At 45.0% G+C, this 25,580-nt stretch overlaps 1 protein-coding gene across 2 annotated transcripts in view; it reads left to right on the forward strand.

Annotated features, from left to right (window-relative positions):
- The window catches only part of RNF213 (ring finger protein 213), a 1,978,231-nt gene that overhangs the window by 1,823,849 nt on the left and 128,802 nt on the right, over positions 1–25,580 (forward strand). For both annotated transcript variants that reach the window (XM_069199724.1, XM_069199725.1), the window contains 2 exons: positions 19,166–19,417; positions 19,709–19,841. In XM_069199724.1, the coding sequence (XP_069055825.1) occupies positions 19,166–19,417; positions 19,709–19,841 (385 nt within the window). The remainder of the gene's footprint in view (positions 1–19,165; positions 19,418–19,708; positions 19,842–25,580) is intronic.

The raw sequence follows: 25,580 nt of genomic DNA on the forward strand, positions 1-25,580 counted from the left end.
TGAGGAGGGACAAAACATCTCCAATAACCAAATACGCTCCTCTATGGACGCAGCGGACACAGCTGCAAGAACAATAAATACCGCAGTAACCATAAGAAGGCACGCATGTTTGCGCACATCTGGCTTTAAACCGGAAATACAGCAAGCGGTGCTCAATATGCCGTTCAATGAACAACAATTGTTTGGACCCGAAGTGGACACGGCAATTGAGAAATTGAAAAAGGACACTGACACAGCCAAGGCCATGGGCGCACTCTATTCCCCGCAGGGCAGAGGCACTTTCGGCACCTTCCGCAAAACAACCTTCAGAGGGGGGTTTCGGGGTCAAACCACACAAGCCAGCACCTCACAATCAACACCGTCTACCTACCAGGGACAGTACCAAAGGGGAGGCTTTCGGGGCCAGTACAGAGGAGGACAATTCCCTAGAAACCGGGGAAAGTTTCAAAGTCCAAAAACCCCTACAACCAAACAGTGACTCACAAGTCACTCAACCCCTTCACACAACACCAGTGGGGGGAAGACTAAGTCAGTTTTACAAATCTTGGGAGGAGATAACAACAGACACTTGGGTCTTAGCAATTATCCGACATGGTTATTGCATAGAATTTCTCCAACTCCCTCCAAATGTCCCACCGAAAACACAGAATATGTCAAAACAACATTTAGACCTTCTAGAACTAGAAGTTACTGCAAAAGGACGCAATAGAATTGGTACCATGTACACAAGTAAACACAGGAGTTTACTCACTGTACTTTCTAATACCAAAAAAGGACAAAACACTGAGACCAATCCTAGATCTCAGAACACTAAACACCTACATCAAATCAGAACACTTTCACATGGTCACGCTACAAGACGTGTTACCACTGCTAAAGCAACAAGACTACATGACAACCTTAGATCTAAAGGACGCGTATTTCCACATACTGATACATCCCTCGCACAGGAAATACCTAAGGTTCGTATTCAAGGGAATACATTACCAATTCAAAGTGTTGCCGTTCGGTATAACAACCGCACCAAGAGTATTTACAAAATGCCTAGCAGTAGTAGCTGCACACATCAGAAGGCAGCAAATACATGTATTCCCGTACCTAGACGATTGGCTAATCAAGACCAACTCCCTAACAAAGTGTTCACACCACACGGATTATGTCATACAAACCCTCTACAAACTCGGTTTCTCCATCAACTATACAAAATCTCACATTCTGTCGTGCAAAACACAGCAATACTTAGGAGCAACAATCAACACAACAAAGGGAATAGCCACTCCAAGTCCACAAAGGGTTCAAAATTTTCACAAGGTTATACAAGCCATGTATCCAACACAAAAGATACAGGCAAAGATGGTATTAAAACTCCTAGGCATGATGTCCTCATGCATAGCCATTGTCCCAAACGCAAGACTGCACATGAGGCCCTTACAACAGTGCCTAGCATCACAATGGTCACATGCACAGGGTCACCTTCTAGATCTGGTGTTGATAGACCGCCAAACATACATCTCGCTTCTATGGTGGAACAGTATAAATTTGAAAAAGGGGCGGCCTTTCCAAGACCCAGTGCCACAATACGTGATAACAACAGATGCTTCCATGACAGGGTGGGGAGCACACCTCAGTCAACACAGCATCCAAGGACAATGGGACGTATATCAAACAAAGCTGCATATAAATCACCTCGAATTGTTAGCAGTATTCCTAGCGTTGAAAGCATTTCAACCCATCATAGCCCACAAATACATTCTTGTCAAAACAGACAACATGACAACAATGTATTATCTAAACAAACAAGGGGGAACACACTCGACACAGCTGTGCCTCCTGGCACAAAAGATATGGCAATGGGCAATTCACAACCACATTCGCCTAATAGCACAATTTATTCCAGGGATCCAAAATCAACTAGCAGAAAATCTCTCTCGAGATCACCAACAGGTCCACGAATGGGAGATTCACCCCCAAATTCTAAACACTTACTTCAAAATTTGGGGAACACCTCAAATAGACCTATTTGCAACAAAAGAGAACGCAAAATGCCAAAACTTCGTATCCAGGTACCCACACAGGCAGTCTCAAGGCAATGCTCTATGGATGAACTGGTCAGGGATATTTGCGTACGCTTTTCCCCCTCTCCCTCTCCTTCCATATCTAGTAAACAAATTGAGTCAAAACAAACTCAAACTCATACTAATAGCACCAACATGGGCAAGACAACCTTGGTACACAACACTACTAGACCTGTCAGTAGTACCCCATGTCAAGTTACCCAACAGGCCAGATCTGTTAACACAACACAACCAACAGATCAGGCATCCAAACCAAGCATCGCTGAATCTAGCAATCTGGCTCCTGAGATCCTAGAATTCAGACATTTAAACCTCACCCAAGAATGTATGGAAGTCATAAAACAAGCTAGAAGACCATCCACTAGACACTGCTACGCAAGCAAATGGAAAAGATTTGTTTGCTACTGCCATACTAATCAAGTTCAACCATTACATGCATCTCCAAAGGAAATAGTGGGATACTTACTACATTTACAAAAATCAAATCTAGCCTTCTCTTCCATAAAGATACACCTCGCAGCAATATCTGCATATCTGCAGATTACCCATTTAACCCCTTCGCTGCCAGGCCTTTTCCCCCTCCTGTGCCAGGCCTTTTTTTGCCTATTCGGGGCAGTTCGCGCTTAGGCCCTCATAACTTTTTGTCCACATAAGCTAACCAAGCCAAATTTGCGTCCTTTTTTTCCAACATCCTAGGGATTCTAAAGGTACCCAGACTTTGTGGGTTCCCCTGAAGGAGGCCAAGAAATTGGCCAAAATACAGTGAAATTTTCGTTTTTTTCAAAAAAATTGGAAAAAGTGGCTGCAGAAGGAGGCTTGTGGTTTTTCCCCTGAAAATGGCATCAACAAAGGGTTTGTGGTGCTAAACTCAGCAGCTTCCCAGCTTTCAGGAACAGGCAGACTTGAATCAGAAAACCCAATTTTTCAACACAATTGTGGCATTTTACTGGGGCATACCCCATTTGTGCAATTTTTTGTGCTTTCAGCCTCCTTCCAGTCAGTGACAGGAATGGTCATGAAACCAATGCTGGATCCCAGAAACCTAAACATTTCTGAAAAGTAGACAAAATTCTGAATTCAGCAAGGGGTCATTTGTGTAGATCCTACAAGGGTTTCCTACAGAAAATAACAGCTGAAAAAGAAAAATATTGAAATTGAGGTGAAAAAAACATAAATTTTTCTCTACGTTTTACTCTGTAACTTTTCCCTGCAATGTCAGATTATCGAAAGCAATATACCGTTACGTCTGCTGGACTCCTCTGGTTGCGGGGATATATAGGGTTTGTAGGTTCATCAAGAACCCGAGGAACCCAGAGCCAATAAATGAGCTGCACCCTGCAGTGCGTTTTCATTCTATACCGGGTATACAGCAATTCATTTGCTGAAATATAAGGAGTAAAAAATTGCTATCAAGAAAACCTTTGCATTTCCAAAAAGGGCACAAGATAAGGTGTTGAGGAGCAGTGGTTATTTGCACATCTCTGAATTCCGGGGTGACCATAGTAGCACGTGAATTACAGGGAATTTCTCAAATAGATGTCTTTTTTACACACACTCCTATATTTGGAAGGAAAAAATGTAGAGAAAGACAAGGGGCAATAGTACTTGTTTTGCTAATCTATGTTCCCCCAAGACTCCCGATAAAAATGGTACCTCACTTGTGTGGGTAGGCCTAGCGCCCGCGACAGGATATGCCCCAAAACACAACGTGGACACATCACAGAAAACAGAGCTGTTTTTAGCAAAGTGACTACCTGTAGATTTTGGCCTCTAGCTCAGCCGCCACCTAGGGAAACCTACCAAACCTGTGCATTTCTGAAAACTAGAGACCTAGGGGAATCCAAGGAGGGGTGACTTGTGTGGCTCGGACCAGGTTCTGTTACCCAGAATCCTTTGCAAACCTCAAAATTTAGCTAAAAAAACACATGTTCCACACATTTCTGTGGCAGAAAGTTCTGGAATCTGAGAGGAGCCACAAATTTCCTTCCACCCAGCGTTCCCCCACGTCTCCCGATAAAAACGATACCTCACTTGTGTGGGTAGGCCTAGCGCCCGCGACAGGATATGCCCCAAAACACAACGTGGACATATCACAGAAAACAGAGCTGTTTTTAGCAAAGTGACTACCTGTAGATTTTGGCCTCTAGCTCAGCCGCCACCTAGGGAAACCTACCAAACCTGTACATTTCTGAAAACTAGAGACCTAGGGGAATCCAAGGAGGGGTGACTGGCGGGGCTCGGACCTGGTTCTGTTACCCAGAATCCTTTGCAAACCTAAAAAATTGGCTAAAAAAACACATGTTCCTCACATTTCTGTGGCAGAAAGTTCTGGAATCTGAGAGGAGCCACAAATTTCCTTCCACCCAGCGTTCCCCCACGTCTCCCGATAAAAATGATACCTCACTTGCGTGGGTAGGCCTAGCGCCCGCGACAGGATATGCCCCAAAACACAACATGGACATATCACAGAAAACAGAGCTGTTTTTAGCAAAGTGACTACCTGTAGATTTTGGCCTCTAGCTCAGCCGCCACCTAGGGAAACCTACCAAACCTGTACATTTCTGAAAACTAGAGACCTAGGGGAATCCAAGGTGGGGTGACTGGCGGGGCTCGGACCTGGTTCTGTTACCCAGAATCCTTTGCAAACCTAAAAAATTGGCTAAAAAAACACATGTTCCTCACATTTCTGTTGCAGAAAGTTCTGGAATCTGAGAGGAGCCACAAATTTCCTTCCACCCAGCGTTCCCCCACGTCTCCCGATAAAAATGATACCTCACTTGCGTGGGTAGGCCTAGCGCCCGCGACAAGATATGCCCCAAAACACAACGTGGACATATCACAGAAAACAGAGCTGTTTTTAGCAAAGTGACTACCTGTAGATTTTGGCCTCTAGCTCAGCCGCCACCTAGGGAAACCTACCAAACCTGTACATTTCTGAAAACTAGAGACCTAGGGGAATCCAAGGAGGGGTGACTGGCGGGGCTCGGACCTGGTTCTGTTACCCAGAATCCTTTGCAAACCTAAAAAATTGGCTAAAAAAACACATGTTCCTCACATTTCTGTGGCAGAAAGTTCTGGAATCTGAGAGGAGCCACAAATTTCCTTCCACCCAGCGTTCCCCCACGTCTCCCGATAAAAATGATACCTCACTTGCGTGGGTAGGCCTAGCGCCCGCGACAGGATATGCCCCAAAACACAACGTGGACATATCACAGAAAACAGAGCTGTTTTTAGCAAAGTGACTACCTGTAGATTTTGGCCTCTAGCTCAGCCGCCACCTAGGGAAACCTACCAAACCTGTACATTTCTGAAAACTAGAGACCTAGGGGAATCCAAGGAGGGGTGACTGGCGGGGCTCGGACCTGGTTCTGTTACCCAGAATCCTTTGCAAACCTCAAAAATTGGCTAAAAAAACACATGTTCCTCACATTTCTGTGGCAGAAAGTTCTGGAATCTGAGAGGAGCCACAAATTTCCTTCCACCCAGCGTTCCCCCACGTCTCCCGATAAAAATGATACCTCACTTGCATGGGTAGGCCTAGCGCCCGCGACAGGATATGCCCCAAAACACAACGTGGACATATCACAGAAAACAGAGCTGTTTTTAGCAAAGTGACTACCTGTAGATTTTGGCCTCTAGCTCAGCCGCCACCTAGGGAAACCTACCAAACCTGTACATTTCTGAAAACTAGAGACCATGGGGAATCCAAGGTGGGGTGACTGGCGGGGCTCGGACCTGGTTCTGTTACCCAGAATCCTTTGCAAACCTAAAAAATTGGCTAAAAAAACACATGTTCCTCACATTTCTGTTGCAGAAAGTTCTGGAATCTGAGAGGAGCCACAAATTTCCTTCCACCCAGCGTTCCCCCACGTCTCCCGATAAAAATGATACCTCACTTGCGTGGGTAGGCCTAGCGCCCGCGACAAGATATGCCCCAAAACACAACGTGGACATATCACAGAAAACAGAGCTGTTTTTAGCAAAGTGACTACCTGTAGATTTTGGCCTCTAGCTCAGCCGCCACCTAGGGAAACCTACCAAACCTGTACATTTCTGAAAACTAGAGACCTAGGGGAATCCAAGGAGGGGTGACTGGCGGGGCTCGGACCTGGTTCTGTTACCCAGAATCCTTTGCAAACCTAAAAAATTGGCTAAAAAAACACATGTTCCTCACATTTCTGTGGCAGAAAGTTCTGGAATCTGAGAGGAGCCACAAATTTCCTTCCACCCAGCGTTCCCCCACGTCTCCCGATAAAAATGATACCTCACTTGCGTGGGTAGGCCTAGCGCCCGCGACAGGATATGCCCCAAAACACAACGTGGACATATCACAGAAAACAGAGCTGTTTTTAGCAAAGTGACTACCTGTAGATTTTGGCCTCTAGCTCAGCCGCCACCTAGGGAAACCTACCAAACCTGTACATTTCTGAAAACTAGAGACCATGGGGAATCCAAGGTGGGGTGACTGGCGGGGCTCGGACCTGGTTCTGTTACCCAGAATCCTTTGCAAACCTAAAAAATTGGCTAAAAAAACACATGTTCCTCACATTTCTGTTGCAGAAAGTTCTGGAATCTGAGAGGAGCCACAAATTTCCTTCCACCCAGCGTTCCCCCACGTCTCCCGATAAAAATGATACCTCACTTGCGTGGGTAGGCCTAGCGCCCGCGACAAGATATGCCCCAAAACACAACGTGGACATATCACAGAAAACAGAGCTGTTTTTAGCAAAGTGACTACCTGTAGATTTTGGCCTCTAGCTCAGCCGCCACCTAGGGAAACCTACCAAACCTGTACATTTCTGAAAACTAGAGACCTAGGGGAATCCAAGGAGGGGTGACTGGCGGGGCTCGGACCTGGTTCTGTTACCCAGAATCCTTTGCAAACCTAAAAAATTGGCTAAAAAAACACATGTTCCTCACATTTCTGTGGCAGAAAGTTCTGGAATCTGAGAGGAGCCACAAATTTCCTTCCACCCAGCGTTCCCCCACGTCTCCCGATAAAAATGATACCTCACTTGCGTGGGTAGGCCTAGCGCCCGCAACAGGATATGCCCCAAAACACAACGTGGACATATCACAGAAAACAGAGCTGTTTTTAGCAAAGTGACTACCTGTAGATTTTGGCCTCTAGCTCAGCCGCCACCTAGGGAAACCTACCAAACCTGTACATTTCTGAAAACTAGAGACCTAGGGGAATCCAAGGAGGGGTGACTGGCGGGGCTCGGACCTGGTTCTGTTACCCAGAATCCTTTGCAAACCTCAAAAATTGGCTAAAAAAACACATGTTCCTCACATTTCTGTGGCAGAAAGTTCTGGAATCTGAGAGGAGCCACAAATTTCCTTCCACCCAGCGTTCCCCCACGTCTCCCGATAAAAATGATACCTCACTTGCGTGGGTAGGCCTAGCGCCCGCGACAGGAAACGCCCCAAAGCGCAACGTGGACACAACCAAAATTTTTGAAGAAAACAGTGCCTACCTGTGGATTTTGGCCTGTAGCTCAGCCGGCACCTAGGGAAACCTACCAAACCTGTGCATTTCTGAAAACTAGAGACCTAGGGGAATCCAAGGAGGGGTGACTTGCGGGGCTCGGACCAGGTTTTGTTACCCAGAATCCTTTGCAAACCTCAAAATTTGGCCAAAAAAACACTTTTTCCTCTCATTTCTGTGGCAGAAAGTTCTGGAATCTGAGAGGAGCCACAAATTTCCTTCCACCCACCATTCCCCCAAGTCTCCCGATAAAAATGATACCTCACTTGTGTGGGTGGGCCAGGTGCCTGCAACAGAATAAGGCCCAAAACCTGAAGAGATAGAAGGGAGAGGTATTTTTGCAATATATCATTTTGATGTGTGCACATACGTCCGTGATGTGCCAAACACTAAAATAGTGAAAAGAAACACACTTAGGTTATGTGAAGAAGACCCCTCACCCACCAACCAAGTTGGTGGCATGCTTCATCATCGGGGTCCCACCCGAGGCACCTAGCGTGTCACAGGTGTGCTGCGACGCCTGATTACAGCGGAGCAGGTTTTGTCATTTTTTACAACACATACTGGTTGGATTTGGCACGAGGGTGAGTGATGGTTCAGTGGATCAAATTTTATTAACAAGAGATTTCACAAAAATGAAATGCACTGCTAATAACTGAAAGGCAAAAAAGTGAACCAATGACTCACAGCTCGTGAGCTGTAAAGCCGCGACAAGGCACCAACCGCTTTACAGTCCATTCACACACCTTTCATACATGACACGCACAAGACCATTCACACCGCCAGCCACGGGCCCAGCACATTACAACACTCACATCGACAGACCGCGCCACTCAAGGGCCCATCACTTACATACGCCCACATGCCTGATACAAGAATCACACCAGCTGATGGGAGTGTGGACTTCCGTTTGGCTGGCACCGCCAGCCAAGCGCCACCCCACGCACACCGCCAGCCAAGCGCCACCCCACGCACACCGCCAGCCAAGCGCCACCCCACGCACACCGCAATCACTTTTTTTAATTTATAAACAACAAATAAACTACTAATTATAAAATAGGCACTAAACTACAAACACAAAACCTCAAACTAAATACACGACAGATGCCAACCGTGAAACATATGAAAATATAAAACAGACAGCTTACGCTCACGGTATTTCCCAAAAGTTTTTCCTTGTGTGGTAACTTCTAAAACAGCTGGGCACACACAGCCCAGGCTTTGAAGGGCATTCGGGGCAGTACATCCGGCTCTCCCTCCGGATTGATCTCCGGGCACATACTCTACATTTCTTTGTGGGCATGTCTTTTTTGGGAGTGGGAGGAATGTGATCTGGAAAGTGCCGATCTTTCAATCTAACCACATCCTCCACCACTTCTACTCTAGGAACTCTTGCCGGTTCCACCACAATAAGGCTTTCTATCACCGACTCCTGAAATTTAACAAAAGTCATCCTTGACTCAGGTGAACAATCCTTGTATACAATAAAGGCATTAAAAGTTGCCAAATGAAATAAATGTAGGGCCAACTTTTTATACCACACATACGACTTACGAAGAGCAGTGTAAGGTTCCAACCTCTGATCTACTCTATCAACACCACCCATGTGCCTATTGTAGTCCAAAATGCACGCAGGTTTGCGCACTTCCGCAACCTGACCCCAAACAGCCACAGGGGAAGTACTCTCATCGTGGATGGTCGATAGCATGTACACATCCCTCCTGTCTGAAAATTTCATAGCTAACAGCTCATTATTCCGCAAGGCACTGCACTGTCCCCTCTCAAGTTTTTTACAGACAAGCTCCCTTGGATAGCCTTTGCGGTTAGAACGGATTGTGCCACAAGCAACAGTGTCCACCCTAAACAACTCCTTGAACAACTGCACTCCAGTGTAGAAATTATCTACGTACAAATGGTGACCTTTGTTAAACAGCCGTCTAGCAAGTTCCCACACAATTTTTCCGCTAACTCCAAAAGTGGCCGGACAACCAGGAGGGTCAATACTGGAATCCCTACCAGTGTAGACCCGGAAATTATAAACATATCCTGTACTGCTTTCTGACAGCAGATACAATTTAATCCCATACCGTGCCCTCTTGCTAGGGATGTACTGCTTAAAAACTAAACGCCCCTTGAAAAGGACCAAAGACTCGTCCACACTTATCTCTTTGCCTGGAACATAGACCTCTGAAAACCGATCCACAAAATGATCAAGGACAGGCCTAATCTTAAAAAGGCGGTCACAATCAGGGTGATCTCGTGGCAAGGCTAAAGCATTGTCTACAAAATGCAGCATACGAAGAAGAAGCAAATACCGATTACGTGTCATAGTTGCAGGAAATATAGCAGTTGCCATCAAGGGACTAGTAGACCAATAAGAAGCCAGTGACGGCTTCCTGATCAACCCCATCAAAAAAGTCAAACCTAAAAACCTTTTCATCTCTTCCAGATATGTGGGAACCCAATGAGTAGCTCTAGACTGAGGCTTAAGTCTGGCAGCGTTGTCCCGCAAATATTGCTCTGCATACACATTTGTCTGCTCCACAATCTCTTCCAAAAATACATCGTCCATAAACAAGTGAAAGAATTGGACAGGCAGAAAGTTTTCCGTATTAACTCTACACCCTGGGAGACCAGTAAATGCAGGTAACTGTGGCTGCTCCATGTTTGGGGCAATCCAGGTGTCAGGTCTTCCAATGGGAAACCCTGCAGCCCCAGGCTGCTGCACTCTTGGCACATCAATGTCCTCCTCTAACACAGGCCCTTCATCTGCACTGAGAGTAGCTTCCTCATCAGAAGAATGCTCTTGGACAGAAAACTCACTTCCAGAATCTCCTGCTTCCTCCTCTGCCTCAGATGCAGAGTCAGTGTCGTAATCATGGTCTGAAGACGACTCAAAGAGCATGCGAACAACCTGCTGAGCGGTCACTTTGCGGCTAGCCATGATCCTAACAACAAATGGATTGCCAACAACAACTAGCACTAAAATAAGTAATGAACAAAGTGTAGCTTTATCACAAAGAGTTATGTACTACAAAAAACTATACCACACAGTTGCCTGAAATAGCTACTCACCAAGCAACTACTCTGCAATCACCAATGATATCCCACTAAAAAGAAAAAAGAAAAAAGCAATTTAGACATATGACAACACAAACACCACTGTGCTCAAATCTAAGGACAATGTCAAACACACAATACTGCATTTAGTACACCACCTACAAACATGTCAACAATACTCCTTTGGAGTAAATTGCGTTCACTTACCTAAAACATGCAACTATGCAAACCACTGGACAACTACTGCCAAAACCTCAAAGATCCACAGCAAAGGAAGCAAAAGCGTTGAACTAGAAGAAAAAGAAGAAATAAATTGTTATAATCACAAATACAAATACTTTGCCAGTTGACAAACACCCCACCACCAAGAACTTAGAAGTTGTCCCTGGTACCTAAGTGGATCCTGCCCCCCTCGGGGTAGATGGGCGTAAAAGAATTGGCCAATCGGACCCCAAGGGGGGCAGAAATGGGCAACACCTCTGTGCCCCCTTTCAGGGGGCGACCCTTCCCCAAGGGGTCGCCCCCAAAAACACACACAAAAAACGATATCCCTGGTGTCTAGTGGTTTTCGCCCCCCCCCCCCTGGGGGCAGATCCGCCGAAAAAACGGCCGATCTGCCCCCAGGGGGGGGCGAAATACAAATAAAAATTTCCCCGGGGGGGGGGGGGCGACCCTTGCCCAAGGGGTCGCCCCCAAAAACAAACATAAAAAAATATATCCCTGGTGTCTAGTGGTTTTCGCCCCCCCCTGGGGGCAGATCCGCCGAAAAATCGGCGAATCTGCCCCCAGGGGGGGGCGAAATACAAATAAAAATTGCCCCCGGGGGGGGGGCGACCCTTGCCCAAGGGGTCGCCCCCAAAAACACACACAAAAAACGATATCCCTGGTGTCTAGTGGTTTTCGCCCCCCCCTGGGGGCAGATCCGCCGAAAAAACGGCCGATCTGCCCCCAGGGGGGGGCGAAATACAAATAAAAATTGCCCCCGGGGGGGGCGACCCTTGCCCAAGGGGTCGCCCCCAAAAACAAACATAAAACAATACATCCCTGGTGTCTAGTGGTTTTCGCCCCCCCCCCCTGGGAGCAGATCCGCCGAAAAAACGGCCGATCTGCCCCCAGGGGGGGGGCGAAATCCAAATAAAAATTGCCCCCGGGGGGGGCGACCCTTGCCCAAGGGGTCGCCCCCAAATTTAGTCAAACAGAAAATCCCTGGTGGCTAGTGGAGATTCCTGCTCCACGATCGCGGGCCCTGCCCGCGATCGTGGAGCAGGAATCTTGAGAAAACAGACACAGGGGGAAAGGAAAAACCCTTTCCTTTCCCCCCATGTCTGTTTTCTCAAACCCCCCGCCCCCCAAAAACGGAGAGGACTCACCTTAGAGCTCCTGCTCCGAAGACGCGCTGGAAGCAAATGGCTTCCAGCGCGCCGGCAACACTCGATGACGTCAGCGCGCTGAGCGCGCGCTGACGTCATCGGATTGCCGTGGGGGGGGGCGGGGGTGGAAGGGGAAGGTCTTCCCCTTCCATCCCCGCCTGGGGGGGGAAGGGGGGTGCACGGGGGGCGCGCTAGCGCGCCCCCAAGTTCCCCTGTGCCATGGACGAGATGATCTCGTCCAAGGCACAGGGGAACTGTAGCCTTGGACGAGATCATCTCGTCCAAGGCACAGAACAGGTTAACTTCACTATTTAGGATACCTGTCATTAAAGCGTTTATGGAAGGCCTAAAAAGAATTATACCACCAAGAACACCACCTGTTCCTTCATGGAACCTCAACATTGTCTTAACAAGACTCATGGGCCCACCTTTTGAACCCATGCACTCTTGCAAAATGCAATTCTTAACGTGGAAGGTTGCATTTCTCATTGCCATCACATCTCTAAGAAGAGTAAGTGAAATTCAGGCGTTTACTATACAAGAACCTTTCATTCAAATACATAAAAATAAGGTAGTCCTAAGAACCAATCCTAAATTTTTACCAAAAGTTATTTCACCGTTCCACCTAAATCAAACGGTAGAACTACCAGTGTTCTTCCCACAGCCAGACTCAGTAGCTGAAAGGGCACTACATACATTAGACATCAGAAGAGCATTAATGTACTACATTGACAGAACAAAAGACATTAGGAAAACAAAACAACTGTTTATTGCGTTTCAAAAACCTCATACAGGAAACCCAATATCAAAACAGGGTATAGCCAGATGGATAGTTAAGTGCATCCAAACCTGCTACCTTAAAGCAAAGAGAGAGCTGCCCATTACACCAAGGGCACATTCAACCAGAAAGAAAGGCGCTACCATGGCCTTCCTAGGAAACATTCCAATGAACGAGATATGTAAGGCAGCCACATGGTCTACGCCTCACACATTTACTAAGCACTACTGTGTAGACGTGCTATCCGCACAACAAGCCACAGTAGGTCAAGCCGTATTAAGAACTTTATTTCAGACTACTTCCACTCCTACAGGCTGAGCCACCGCTTTTGGGGAGATAACTGCTTATTAGTCTATGCACAACATGTGTATCTGCAGCTACACATGCCACCGAACCGAAAATGTCACTTACCCAGTGTACATCTGTTCGTGGCATTAGTCGCTGCAGATTCACATGTGCCCACCCGCCTCCCCGGGAGCCTGTAGCCGTTTGGAAGTTATCTTCAACATTTGTACATTTGTAAATATATTACTTAAACCTTATTTGGTACATACTTATTCATTCCATTGCATGGGCACTATTACTAACATACACAACTCCTACCTCACCCTCTGCGGGGAAAACAATCTAACATGGAGTCGACGCCCATGCGCAATGGAACAAAGGAGGAGGAGTCCCTCGGTCTCGTGACTCGAAAAGACTTCTTCAAGGGTAAAACAACTTGTAACACTCCGACCCAACACCAGACGGCGGACTATGCACAACATGTGAATCTGCAGCGACTAATGCCACGAACAGATGTACACTGGGTAAGTGACATTTTCCTTCTTTATATCCCTTGCTAGTTACGTTGTTTTTTTATTTATGGTATTCGCTTTAAATTCTGCTATTGTTTTATTGACGGATTCTAAAAGTTGTTGAGCGTTTTGAATAGTATTATCCAAGATAATTTCCTACTCCAATTCAGCTATTTCCTTACGTTCACTTTCACTGATCCTTAGAGCTGTATCTAGTGAAAGGGCTAACCAACCCCTGGAACATTTAGTGCCAATACCACTAAACTGTGTGAGGTATTTAGGATCACTTATAAAGATGACAGGGATATTTCTCACCTGTAATCCTAGTGGAATTGTGTTGTTCTTTAAATGTTCTAATAGCACCTGTGCATGCAATTGTGTCCGTATGTTTTTCTTTTTAAGTTGCTTTAACTTTTCTAATTTGTCTAATTTTGGTGTCTCGCTGGTGGGTAACTCTCCACTAAGGAGTGAAGGAAGTTCTAAAAGTTTTGATATGTGGGATTCTGACATTCTAACTGAGTGCTCAATCTTGCAAAACAACTATAAAAATATAAGTCAACTATCTCCATTCACCAATTCTCTACAAACTGGGACACCATTGGCCTAGCGATACCTATTTGTTATTTCATTACGCTCCCGGTCTCGGGAGGCGACACATATGTGTTATTTATCTCTACACAAAAACTCACACCTCACTAGGTGTACGCAACATTGGTCCAGGTAAATAATCACAGAGTGATTCCCGAACTTCTAATGATACAGTGAGTCTCGTTTCTGAAGAGTCCTTGTTTTTGTACAAATAACTTTCACTTTAATACATGCCAGTGAGTCACTTGCTTTGCCTTGCTCAGCACCTGCATTACATTTGATATTACACGGTGTTCCCTGACGCAAAACAAGGATACTGCCGTTTACAGGTATTGCCCATTGCTAGGCTTGGGTTGGTTTTTTAATGTGCATGCTTCAGTTCAGCATTGTGTGATAGATATATTTTTTATAGGTTCATATTTATATACACTTACACAATTTGGGTGCTATAGACACTTGATTATAGCAAGCATGTGTGTCCCACTGGTAGAAGCAATTCTGTTCACAGGGATTCCATGGTGATTTTCCAGTACTGATGTACACAGTTTAGCTCTCTTGCGTTAGTGATTGTTTAAGTATATTCTCAGTTAGTCTCCTTGTTTTTAATTTTCATAGAGGTGACGTTGCCCCTTGATAGTCCTGATGAGGCCCTGATTGAAAAGGCCGAAACGCGTTGACATACATATTGGCGAGATTGTGTTCTTTAATTGGAGTCAGCTTTACAAAAAAATCACTTAATACGCACTGCAAAATACCTTAAAAAATATATAGGTATTTGACAGTGGCTTGTATGTGAACTTCCAATAATCGCAACAGAGTGGATTACAATCGCAATTTTGAAATTGAGACCACCAGTATTTTTCAAAGAAAGGTTGTTGGGCACAACCCTCTACTGACGGTATGGTCAGCTACAAGACTTTGAGAAGCTAGATGTTGGCCATAGTTGAATCAAGATGAAAATGTGAATTCAATTCTATGTGTTTAATTTAATTTTATGTGTGTAATGTTGGAAACATTTTGTATTCTGTTTATATTCACCAATGAGTTATTGTCTGCCTTGCATATAAATAGTTGCAATAAATTTTTGAAAATAATCCATAAAGACAGTATTGAGCACTGTGTTTAAAAAATATTGATGTAATCTATCCCTACCTTTAGACCATTGTTCTTGTTGATACTTGCTCACTGCACCCGGCCACCCCTGTGCTGCTGAGGGTGTACTTTGTGTGCCTTCTCGTGTTACCACCCCCCCCCCCGGTGCTCTACAAAACCCCCCTGGTCTGCCCCCCGAGAACGCAGGTACTTACCTGCTGGCAGACTGGAACCGGAGCACCCCTGTTCTCCATAGGCACCTATGTGTTTTGGGCACCTCTTTGACCTCTGCACCTGACCCGCCCTGAGCTGCTGGTGTGGTAGATTTGGGGTTGCCTTGAACCCCCAACGGAGGGGTGCCTATGCCCCAGGACTGATACTTGTAAGTGTTTCACTTACCTACTAATCTAACCTTTACTTACCTCCCCAGCAACTGTTGATTTTTGCACTCTGTCCACTTTGAAAATAGCTTATTGCCATTTTTACAAAGACTGTACATGATATGGTTTTCATTCAAAGTTCCTAAATTATCTAAGTGAAGTACCTTGCATTTAAAGTGTTTAATGTAAATCATGAACCTGTGGTTCTTAAAATAAACTAAGAAAATATATTTTTCAATATAAAAACCTATTGGCCTGGAGTTAAGTCTTTGAGTGTGTGTTCCTCATTTATTGCCTGTTTGTGTACAACAAATGCTTAACACTACCCTCAGATAAGCCTACTGCTCGACCACACTACCACAAAATAGAGCATTAGAATGATCTACTTTTGCCACTATCTTACCTCTAAGGGGAACCCTTGGACTCTGTGCACACTATTTCTTACTTTGAAATAGTATATACAGAGCCAACTTCCTACATGACGTGTGTGTCTCCACACCGTCATGGAGCCAGGCACTGTCTGATTATTTTTCTGAGGGTAAGAAAAAATCCAAACAGCATCTGTCTCTGCTGCGGCGCAGGAAGATTTGCACATCAGTGAGGAGCATAGAAAGATTGTGCTAGGGTGCAAAACTGTGTGTCTGTGCTGCATTAAGTAGTCAGAAATTATTTGAATTTTTTCCTAGGTTATAAAACACCTAAATGGTGTTTTACTTTTTGCTGGGGCACAGACTCGCAGCTTCTTCTTTTCTGAGTGCTTATCTTGGACAGATTAGCATGGTGAGACAAGGGAGCTGTCTGAAGCTGAATCAGTACATGGGTGCTGGTCGGAGAATGTATGAGGAACACTCAGTACATTTCCTACCAGTCCCCAACTACTGGTTAATTTCTTGTTTTGATGGGGTGGTGGGAGATATCTGCCCGTTCAGCCCTTTTTCCCACCTCCCTCTCTTACACCAATTGAAAAATTGGCTAGAACTGTTGGGCATGGCTAGGAAGAGCTGATGGTGGTAATAGCTTTAACCCGTCATAGTCTTACCCACTAGCTCAGTGCTTGGACCTTGGAGATGCTGGGGAATCCTCCTAGGTCCATCCCTATGCGTATGCAACTTCACTAATGAGGTTACTCACATATTAAAGATTAGGCCTTGAAGTGAGCTCCAGAACACCTCATTAGGGAATTTGGCTGTGACTGGAAAGAATCGCCCTCCAGCAAACTCCTTTCCCCCACCCTCAGGCCAAGGAAGAAGGCGATTGTCCTTCAGTCGGGGTGGGGATTGTTTAAATTTAAAAATGACCAATAGGGACAGGAGGAACCCTTGACTGCCCCATGACACACAGGGTTTCCTGCGGTAACTCTTTTATGACCTATAGATACATCAGTTGTATAGCCAGGGAGTTAAACATTTTGAGTTATGCCAGCTAGAACCCTCAAAAGGGTATTTAAATATGTTATTTAGATGGGCAGAGGTAGGACAAAAATGTCAGTGCTTGGAAAATACGCAGCTGTTTTTTTTATTTCTAAACAAGACTTTTAAACCCTGATTCCTCACCCTTTTAATATTCCTCTGATGTCAGACTGAATCCAGAAACTTTTCAGCAGCACATCTGCGTGCCAGTAGGTGGCGCCGTGTGACTCCTCACTGATGCCTTTTTGCTCCACAACTGACATGTAGGCCCCATTTAAGCGCCAATTCCGCATGCTGACATCAGTTCCTTCCTCTACATGCCACCCAACGTGGATCGGGAGCGCGCTCTCGTCTCTTTGTGGCTCCTATTATCTGTTAAGATTGTACAAAATGACATATTTTAAATCATGTAGGGACTGTCACAAATAATTGTCTTTCTAAAAGACCCTCTTCAGCTTTACCTGTGGTGCCTGCGGTCAAGTCACGACTCCAAGACCTACAGCAATTGCGCTACGATGAACCTGACGGTCATCCAAGACTGTGGTGAAACTCTACATTGCTGAGCACCGGCAAACCCCTCAGTGGGACCGCTCCAAGTCGAAAGTTTGATCCTAGTCCTGCTCCAGCTCTTGAAGTCTCAGGAGTCAATCCACTGGTCAGTCTAGGGATGCATGCTCTTTCGAAAGCAACTGACATCAGCTTTTGAGAGTGGAGCCTATAGATGCTCTGCACATTATTTTCTGAGCGGAGTGCCATTCATGGAGAGCCGCATGGCGCCACATAGCAGCACACAGAACTACTGCAGAAAAGTTTCCGGATCCAGTTTGATGCCTCGGGAATTTTCAAAATTTTAGGAATCTGCTGCTAGATAGACTCTTTACCAGGAACGGCGTTACTGAAGGTATGTAACTTGTTTGTTGAGCCGGGTACTGTTTGGATACTTTCTTAGGCTAAGGGAATCTAAACAGCATTCTGGCTCCCCAGCAAGAAGCCTAACTCTGTTTGGATTAAAATAAGAAAGCATCAAAATAGAAAGGCTGCCAACAGAACCAAGACCCAATTCTCAAACAATTCCAGTTCACCCCTTTAGGAATTAATGTGAGACACTAGCTCTGTAGGAAATTTACCAACAGTGAAATCACACACTATCGCTAAACCCAGTGTCTCCAACCAGTCAATTGCGAGCTCCCAGTAGCTCCCAGACACCTTTTACATTAGCTTGTAACCTTGAGTTCATTTTTAAATAAGGACAGGGTTACATTTTTCTTTTTAAAGTTAAGGGAAGGCTGTTTTTACTTTACATTGCTATCAGGCTGCAGATAGCAGAGCCTGATAATGAGCAGTGGTTAGTTAGATGTATGGGCCAGGCTGGGGCACAGAGGTGAAGAACTGAAACACTAAATTAATTAATTCTTAAATAAGTCCTTTTTGACTCGGTATTGGAGCGTACCAACAAATTCATGTTTCTCTTTGATTTTAAATAGGAGAAAATGAAAAGTTAACTTAATGATTACCTCTTAATTTTAATTAACTCCCATTTCAAATTGTCACATTTACAAGCAGCAGGCCTTTTGCTCTGTGTGGCCAGTAGACACTGTGCTGCCCGCGTCACCTACGCCATAGGGAAAAGTGGCTTACGGCGGGACCCCAGCCACCTTTCCCACTTTGCATATTTGGATGTGCCTTACCACCAAGAAAAAGTGGCATTCCAACCTCCATACATAAGTTGGTGGATTGGGGGTGGGGAGCAGGGGTGAATGAGGTAAACACTTACCCTGTCCCCTGATCCCACTTCTGTTTTCAACTGGACATCCCTTTATGCTTCTCCTGTATAATCTCACTCTCTGAAAGTGCAGCTAAAGATAATTTTAGTTTTTATCGAAAACGTCTTGCAAAGAATGGTTTACAAATTGGTTGCCATGTTTAGAGACTGTTAAGTTACTGATGCAAGATATATTCTAATAACTGTGTTCTGGATGTCAACATATCCTAACCTTAGCCGTATTCTCTCCTGCATTTTACAGCTGAAGCCAGTGGAGTCTTGGTGTAAAAAACTTGATGACCCTTGATCCAGAACATATGACCTTGTTCAGAATTTTTTTTTATATCTCTATTTTTCACCTTGCAGAATTTAGAGAAGAAATTGCTGGAAGTGAACACCATAATCAGTCATGACAACAGGATCAGCTCTAACCCAGTGGTGAAAATAGTTTATGGTGACCCCAAAACCTTCCTTTCCAGGCTACCCAGGGATAGCCATGTTCACTGCTCTAAAATTTGGAGCTGTAGAAAGAGGATATCTATTGAATACCTATGGCATCTGGCTCAGCAGAAGGATGGGAAGGACACTGTACCCATTTTGTGGAAATTCCTGCAGAAAGTGAGTGTTAAGTCAATAGAGTGTGGCCCTTTGCATTATCTTCTGTAGATTCCCATTGCTATGGTGTGTTTGTCCCAATATTTAATTACATCAAAGATACCAATCCTGTTGGACGACAGTTCAAGTTCAATTACATTTTCGTCTGAAAATTGTCACTTATGGCACAGTTCATGCTGTTATTCCACCTTATTCCCCTGCTTCTCCTGTGCCACCTTCATGACTTCTGTGGCACAACCCTCTGTTTATGTCTTATCTCCACTCTTTCTAACAGCACTTTGTTCACTTTTTTAGGATGCAGAACTGAGGCTTGTGAAGTTTCTGCCTGATATCCTAGCACTCCAGAGAGATTTGGTGAAAAGATTCCAGAACTGCATTGATATAGATTTCAACAAGATTACAGAATTTCTGAGTAGTGTTCAATCAGGTATGAGCTCTGTGTGTTAGTTTGACCAACGTCTTCCACACCATCCCTACTTCTGGTGTCAGTTGCTATCCATCCAAATTAGGCATGCAATCGGTAGAGGTCAACATTTGGACTCACAGATGATTGAGGACTTCTTTGTTTATTTTATTTTTTATACAGTCCCAAAGACTGACCCATATACTAGTGTTAATGCCAGATTATTATACAGGACTTAAGACTTCTAATTACCATGTTTTCAAATGTGCATAATTTTGCCAGATAAGAAATGTGGACAAACAGATATATAGTTATATGGCAAAATATTGTGAACAGTGTGGTATTCTGGTTGCTTCGGTCCACCGTTGATGACTGTATCCACGGTACACCATCTCCTTTTGTGTCCCAAACTGTCAGGTGAATGGAGATCAATGACAACCTATTTGTTGGTGAGTTTTCTATTCAGCAATTATTCATCAAAACCTTCCTGAAAAGGGAACGAATGTATTTATTACATCAGTAGCCAAATAGATACTCCAATTTTTGCAGTGTGAAAATATTCTGTATTCGCATAATCTGCTTCATCCTAGTATTTCCTACTGCGTTCAGAAAAACAACTAGTTACATCTTTTTGGATGTCAATTGTAGATGAAGTAAGTATGAATTGAGTGAATCCCACAGTGCCTTGCACTGTAGACATCATCTTCAGATCGCTTTTTTCACCATTTGTTTTGGAAACACTCTTCTTAATGGACCCTTATATTAAGAATGGATTTACTCTTTGGTGTATGAATATGTTTTGCAATTTAGAGGCGTGGATATTGGACTTAGACTCAATAGATATTTTGAATGGAAACGTTGGATCTGAAGAAACCGTCCTATATAACCTGCTGCCACAAAACATGCCTCCTTGGCTGCTGACATGGCGAACGAATACTATGTTAGTCAAGTTGATGCTACCCTCATTTGAAGGTATGCATTAGTGTTTCCTAAACCACCTTACCCTAGAGAAAGTGTTTCTCTTTGCCATTACTTCATTACCTACAGGACCTGTCTGCTTCATGCAAAACCAATCAATCTCCTTTAGAAACCTATGTTATTAACAGAAAAGCCATTACATACACTTGATATGAAATGAGGTCTCTTACAACAGGATTTGAGACTTAAGGAAATCTGAACCACTCTTTGTTTACTATGCTGTAACAACGATGTACAATTATACTATTATATTGATCGTTACACACTAGATTACACATTGGTTTATCTGTGCTTCTCAAAGTACTCTAGACAGCACTACTCCACGTGTATGGTTAATACAAAGTAATCAGTTTCAGTGACTTTGATTGGTGATGTCTCATTCATTCACTAAACAGTTAGAATGTCCCTTGACATCCAAAGAGGCAAGAAGCTGTAGTGGAACAGGCTGTTTAAAAAAATGTGTTTAAGCCAATTATTTTCATACCCAAAATATGGAAAACAGTCATTAAACTTAAGTAGATGACCTTGAAAATACAGTCTGAAGATGGAGTCAACAGTGGTAGGGCATTGTGGGGTTCCTATTGGAATGCCGCATAGAATGTGAATCTAGAAAAAGCTTCAAGCTGAAGCTGCTTCCACAGGTCAGATACCTTTTCCTTCTTTGCCCTGCTGGTTGCTTTCTTTTCCTTTGGGCTTGACTTCATTTTCCTTCCATCACTTGTTCATTAAATCTGGCTTTGTAATGTCACTGCAGCACCATTGAAGTATTATAGTCTTGTCTCTTTGATTTGGCTGTTTTTTCCCCAGGCTGGGCATGGGGGCCTATGTGAGCCTTCATTGAACATGAATATTTTTTCTTTCTAAGGTGATGATTATTAACTGAGGGGATCTTAGTTGATAATCATGAACACGTAATAGTCCTGCCCATGTCCAGGGATCCCGGGGCACGTCTGCAATACAGCTTCTTAAGTTCTTAAGTTTGCCTTACTTCAGGAAGGCCAAGCCTAGTGCATAATTTTATTTAAAAAGTTTTGCAGCCTAAATAGACAACTACTTTATTTTATATTTAAAAAGGCCAAAATATAATTAATAAAATAAGAACATTTTCCAGGAGCTGAGTAATTGTTTTCTTGTAAATACGTGTTCGATGGCATCTGTCGCTGTAGATACACATGTTCTGCATAGCTCGCCATCTGATGTTGGATCAGAGTGTTACAAGTTGTTTTTCTTCGAAGAAGTCTTTCGAGTCACAGGACCGAGTGACTCCTCCTTCTGTCTCCATTGCGCATGGGCGTCGACTCCATCTTCGATTGTTTTCTTTCCGCCATCGGGTTCGGACGTGTTCCTGTCGCTCCGAGTTTCGGAACGGAAAGTTAGTTAATATCGGAAGATTTTCGTCGGTATTGTTGCGTTCGGGATCGGCGTAGTTAGAGTCAACACCGTATCGAAGATCGACGCGCTCCGGTGCCCTTCGGGGTAGTTTTCGATCCCCCGTCGGGGCCTGGTCGGCTCGACCGCGTGTCGAACAACGTCGATGGAACGGACCCCGTTCCGTTTTTGTCCCAAATGCCACAACAAATACCCGTATACAGACCAACATTTGGTCTGTAACCTGTGCCTGTCGCCCGAGCACAGTGAAGAGACTTGCGAGGCCTGTCGTGCGTTCCGGTCCCGAAAGACACTCCGTGACCGTCGAGCCAGGAGACTTCAGATGGCGTCCACGCCGACAGCGCACCGAGAGTTCGAGGAACAAGAGGAGGAAGAAACCTTTTCGATCCACGAATCGGACTCCGAGGAATTCGACGATCAAAGAACCGTGAGTAAGACGTCGAAAACAACACAGAAGAAAAGTGACAAGGCCCAGGGGACGCCACTGCCACCAGGCCATGGCTCCACCCTTAAATTCGGTGACCGACCATCGGCACCGAAAAAGGCCAAAACAGTGCCGAGATCGTCCGACTCCGGTCGAGACACCGGCACGCAGCCTTCTCGGGATCGAGAAAGTGCTGGAGAAAAGCAACGACACCGAGATAGCGGTGTAGAAGCGGCTCGACGCCGAGACAGCGGCACCGACGAAGATAGACGCCGAGAGGTTTCGACGCCAAAAAAGAAAAAAGCCACCTCGGAGCCGAAAAGAGATACAGGCAGGGTTTCGGTGCCGAAACAACCCGTAACCGACCCAGGTCCAGGCTCTTATACAGAGGAACAATCACTGTCCTCTCAGATGCGAAAGCATAGGTTTGAGGAAGAGCTGCAATCCACCGAAGTGGACCATACGCAAAAACGTATTTTCATACAGCAGGGAACGGGAAGAATAAGCACCCTTCCCCCTATTAGGAGAAAGAGGAGACTGGAGTTTCAAACAGACCAGGCGCCACAAACAAAAATGGTGAAAAAGGTGACTCCGCCACCCTCTCCTCCACCTGTAATTAACGTCTCACCAGCGCAAACTCCGTCACATTCCCCGGCTCACACCACCATGAGCCAAGGTGACCAGGATCAAGACGCTTGGGACTTATATGACGCCCCAGTGTCGGACAACAGTCCGGAGGCATATCCAACAAAGCCCTCACCACCAGAAGACAGCTCCGCATACTCTCAAGTGGTGGCTAGAGCAGCACAATTCCACAACGTAAACCTCCACTCAGAACAAGTCGAGGATGACTTTTTATTCAACACCCTCTCCTCCACCCACAGCTCCTACCAAAGCCTGCCTATGCTGCCAGGTATGCTTCGGCACGCAAAGGAAATATTCAAGGAGCCGGTCAAAAGTAGGGCAATAACGCCAAGGGTGGAAAAGAAGTATAAGGCACCTCCTACAGACCCTGTTTTCATCACCACACAGCTGCCACCAGATTCCGTCGTAGTAGGAGCAGCTCGGAAAAGAGCCAACTCCCACACATCTGGGGATGCACCACCCCCAGATAAAGAGAGCCGCAAGTTCGATGCAGCTGGGAAAAGAGTTGCAGTACAAGCTGCAAACCAGTGGCGCATCGCTAACTCTCAAGCACTACTTGCGCGCTATGACAGAGCCCATTGGGATGAGATGCAACACCTCATCGAGCATCTTCCCAAGGAACTACAAAAGAGGGCAAAGCAGGTGGTTGAGGAAGGGCAGAACATATCAAATAACCAGATACGATCTTCTATGGACGCAGCAGACACAGCTGCTAGAACAATTAATACATCTGTGACCATTAGAAGGCACGCATGGCTAAGAACGTCTGGGTTCAAACCAGAGATACAGCAGGCAGTGCTCAATATGCCATTCAACGAAAAACAACTGTTCGGACCAGAAGTGGACACGGCAATCGAAAAACTTAAAAAAGACACTGACACTGCTAAAGCCATGGGCGCACTCTACTCCCCGCAGAGCAGAGGAACCTACAGCACCTTCCGCAAGACACCCTTTAGAGGGGTGTTTCGGGGTCAGGCCACACAAGCCAGCACCTCGCAGGCAACACCGTCCAGCTACCAGGGACAGTACAGGGGAGGCTTTCGGGGCCAATACAGAGGAGGGCAATTCCCTAGGAATAGAGGGAAATTTCAAAGCCCCAAAACCCCTACAACCAAGCAGTGACTCAGATGTCACTCACCCCCTCCACACAACACCAGTGGGGGGAAGAATAGGTCATTATTACAAAGCATGGGAGGAAATAACTACAGACACTTGGGTCTTAGCAATTATCCAACATGGTTATTGCATAGAATTCCTACAATTCCCTCCAAACATACCACCAAAAGCACAGAATTTATCAAAACAACATTCCGAACTCCTGGAAATAGAAATTCAAGCACTATTGCAAAAGAATGCAATCGAATTAGTACCAAACACACAAACAAACACAGGAGTCTATTCACTGTACTTCTTAATACCAAAAAAGGACAAAACACTGAGACCAATCCTAGACCTCAGAATACTAAACACCTACATCAAATCAGACCACTTTCACATGGTCACGCTACAAGAGGTGTTACCATTGCTAAAACTACAGGACTACATGACAACCTTAGACCTCAAAGACGCGTATTTCCATATACCAATACATCCGTCACACAGGAAATACCTACGGTTCGTATTCAAAGGAATACATTACCAATTCAAAGTATTGCCTTTTGGTTTAACAACCGCACCAAGAGTCTTTACAAAATGTCTAGCAGTAGTGGCTGCACACATCAGAAGGCAGCAAATACATGTATTCCCGTATCTAGACGACTGGCTAATCAAAACCAATTCACTAACAAAGTGCTTACAACACACAAATCAAATCATACAAACCCTCTACAAACTAGGTTTCACCGTCAACTTTGCAAAGTCCAACATTTTGCAGTGCAAAGTACAACAATACCTGGGAGCCATAATAGACACAACAAAAGGAGTAGCCACTCCAAGTCCACAAAGAATTCAAAATTTCAACAACATCATACAACGCATGTATCCAACACAAACAATACAAGCAAAGATGATATTACAACTCCTAGGCATGATGTCTTCCTGCATAGCCATTGTCCCGAACGCAAGACTACACATGAGGCCCTTACAACAGTGCCTAGCATCACAATGGTCACAAGCACAGGGTCACCTTCTAGATCTGGTGTTAATAGACCGCCAAACTTACCTCTCGCTTCTATGGTGGAACAGTATAAATTTAAACAAAGGGCGGCCATTCCAAGACCCAGTGCCACAATGCGTAATAACAACAGATGCTTCCATGACAGGGTGGCGAGCACACCTCGATCAACACAGCATACAAGGACAATGGAACGTACATCAAACAAAAATGC

This window comes from Pleurodeles waltl, chromosome 7, assembly GCF_031143425.1.
Source record: "Pleurodeles waltl isolate 20211129_DDA chromosome 7, aPleWal1.hap1.20221129, whole genome shotgun sequence".
In the NCBI taxonomy this organism is placed as follows: Eukaryota; Metazoa; Chordata; class Amphibia; order Caudata; family Salamandridae; genus Pleurodeles; species Pleurodeles waltl.